The following is an 881-nucleotide window of genomic DNA, read 5'->3' on the forward strand; positions in this document are numbered from 1 at the left end:
TCTCTCTGTGTGTCTCTCTGTGTGTGTCTCTCTCTGTGTGTCTCTCTCTCTGTGTGTCTCTCTCTCTGTGTGTGTCTCTCTGTGTGTGTCTCTCTGTGTGTGTGTCTCTCTGTGTGTGTGTGTGTCTCTGTGTGTGTGTGTGTCTCTGTGTGTCTCTCTCTCTGTGTGTGTCTCTCTGTGTGTGTGTCTCTCTGTGTGTGTCTCTCTGTGTGTGTGTCTCTCTGTGTGTGTGTGTGTCTCTGTGTGTCTCTGTGTGTGTGTGTGTGTGTCTCACAGTGTGTGTGTGTCTCTGTGTGACTGTGTGTGTGTCTCTGTGTGTGTGTCTCTGTGTGTCTCTGTGTGTGTCTCTGTGTGTGTGTGTGTGTCTCTGTGTGTCTCTATGTGTGTGTCTCTGTGTGTGTGTGTGTCTCTCTGTGTGTCTCTGTGTGTGTGTGTGTGTCTCTGTGTGTGTGTGTGTCTCTGTGTGTGTGTGTGTCTCTGTGTGTGTGTGTCTCTGTGTGTCTCACTGTCTCTCTCTGTGTGTGTGTCTCACTCTCTCTGTGTGTGTCTCTCTCACTGTCTCTGTGTCTCTGTGTGTGTCTCTCTGCGTAGCCCCAGAGACGCTGATGCGAGCCCTTGAGCTGCTGAACTACCTGGGCGCCCTGAACGACGACGGGGACCTCACCGAGCTGGGAGCCACGATGGCCGAGTTCCCGCTCGACCCGCAACTCGCCAAGATGCTCATCAACTCGTGCGACTGCTACTGCTCCAACGAGATCCTCTCCATCACCGCCATGCTTTCAGGTGAGCGCAAGTGGCGCGCTCGCCACTTCGCTCACCACTCGCTCACCACTCGCTCGCTCACTCACCCACTCACCCACTCACTCACTCGCTCACCCGCT

The 881-nt window shown here is 54.4% G+C and overlaps 1 protein-coding gene across 1 annotated transcript in view; it reads left to right on the forward strand.

Annotated features, from left to right (window-relative positions):
* Positions 1–605: 605 nt before the first annotated feature.
* The window catches only part of LOC144954541 (ATP-dependent RNA helicase DHX15-like), a 20,994-nt gene continuing 20,718 nt past the window's right edge, over positions 606–881 (forward strand). Inside the window, exon 1 of the mRNA XM_078885014.1 lies at positions 606–783. Coding sequence (XP_078741140.1) covers positions 606–783 — 178 coding nt within the window. The remainder of the gene's footprint in view (positions 784–881) is intronic.

Source organism: Lampetra fluviatilis, unplaced genomic scaffold (genome assembly GCF_964198595.1).
Source record: "Lampetra fluviatilis unplaced genomic scaffold, kcLamFluv1.1 SCAFFOLD_771, whole genome shotgun sequence".
Taxonomy (NCBI): Eukaryota; Metazoa; Chordata; class Hyperoartia; order Petromyzontiformes; family Petromyzontidae; genus Lampetra; species Lampetra fluviatilis.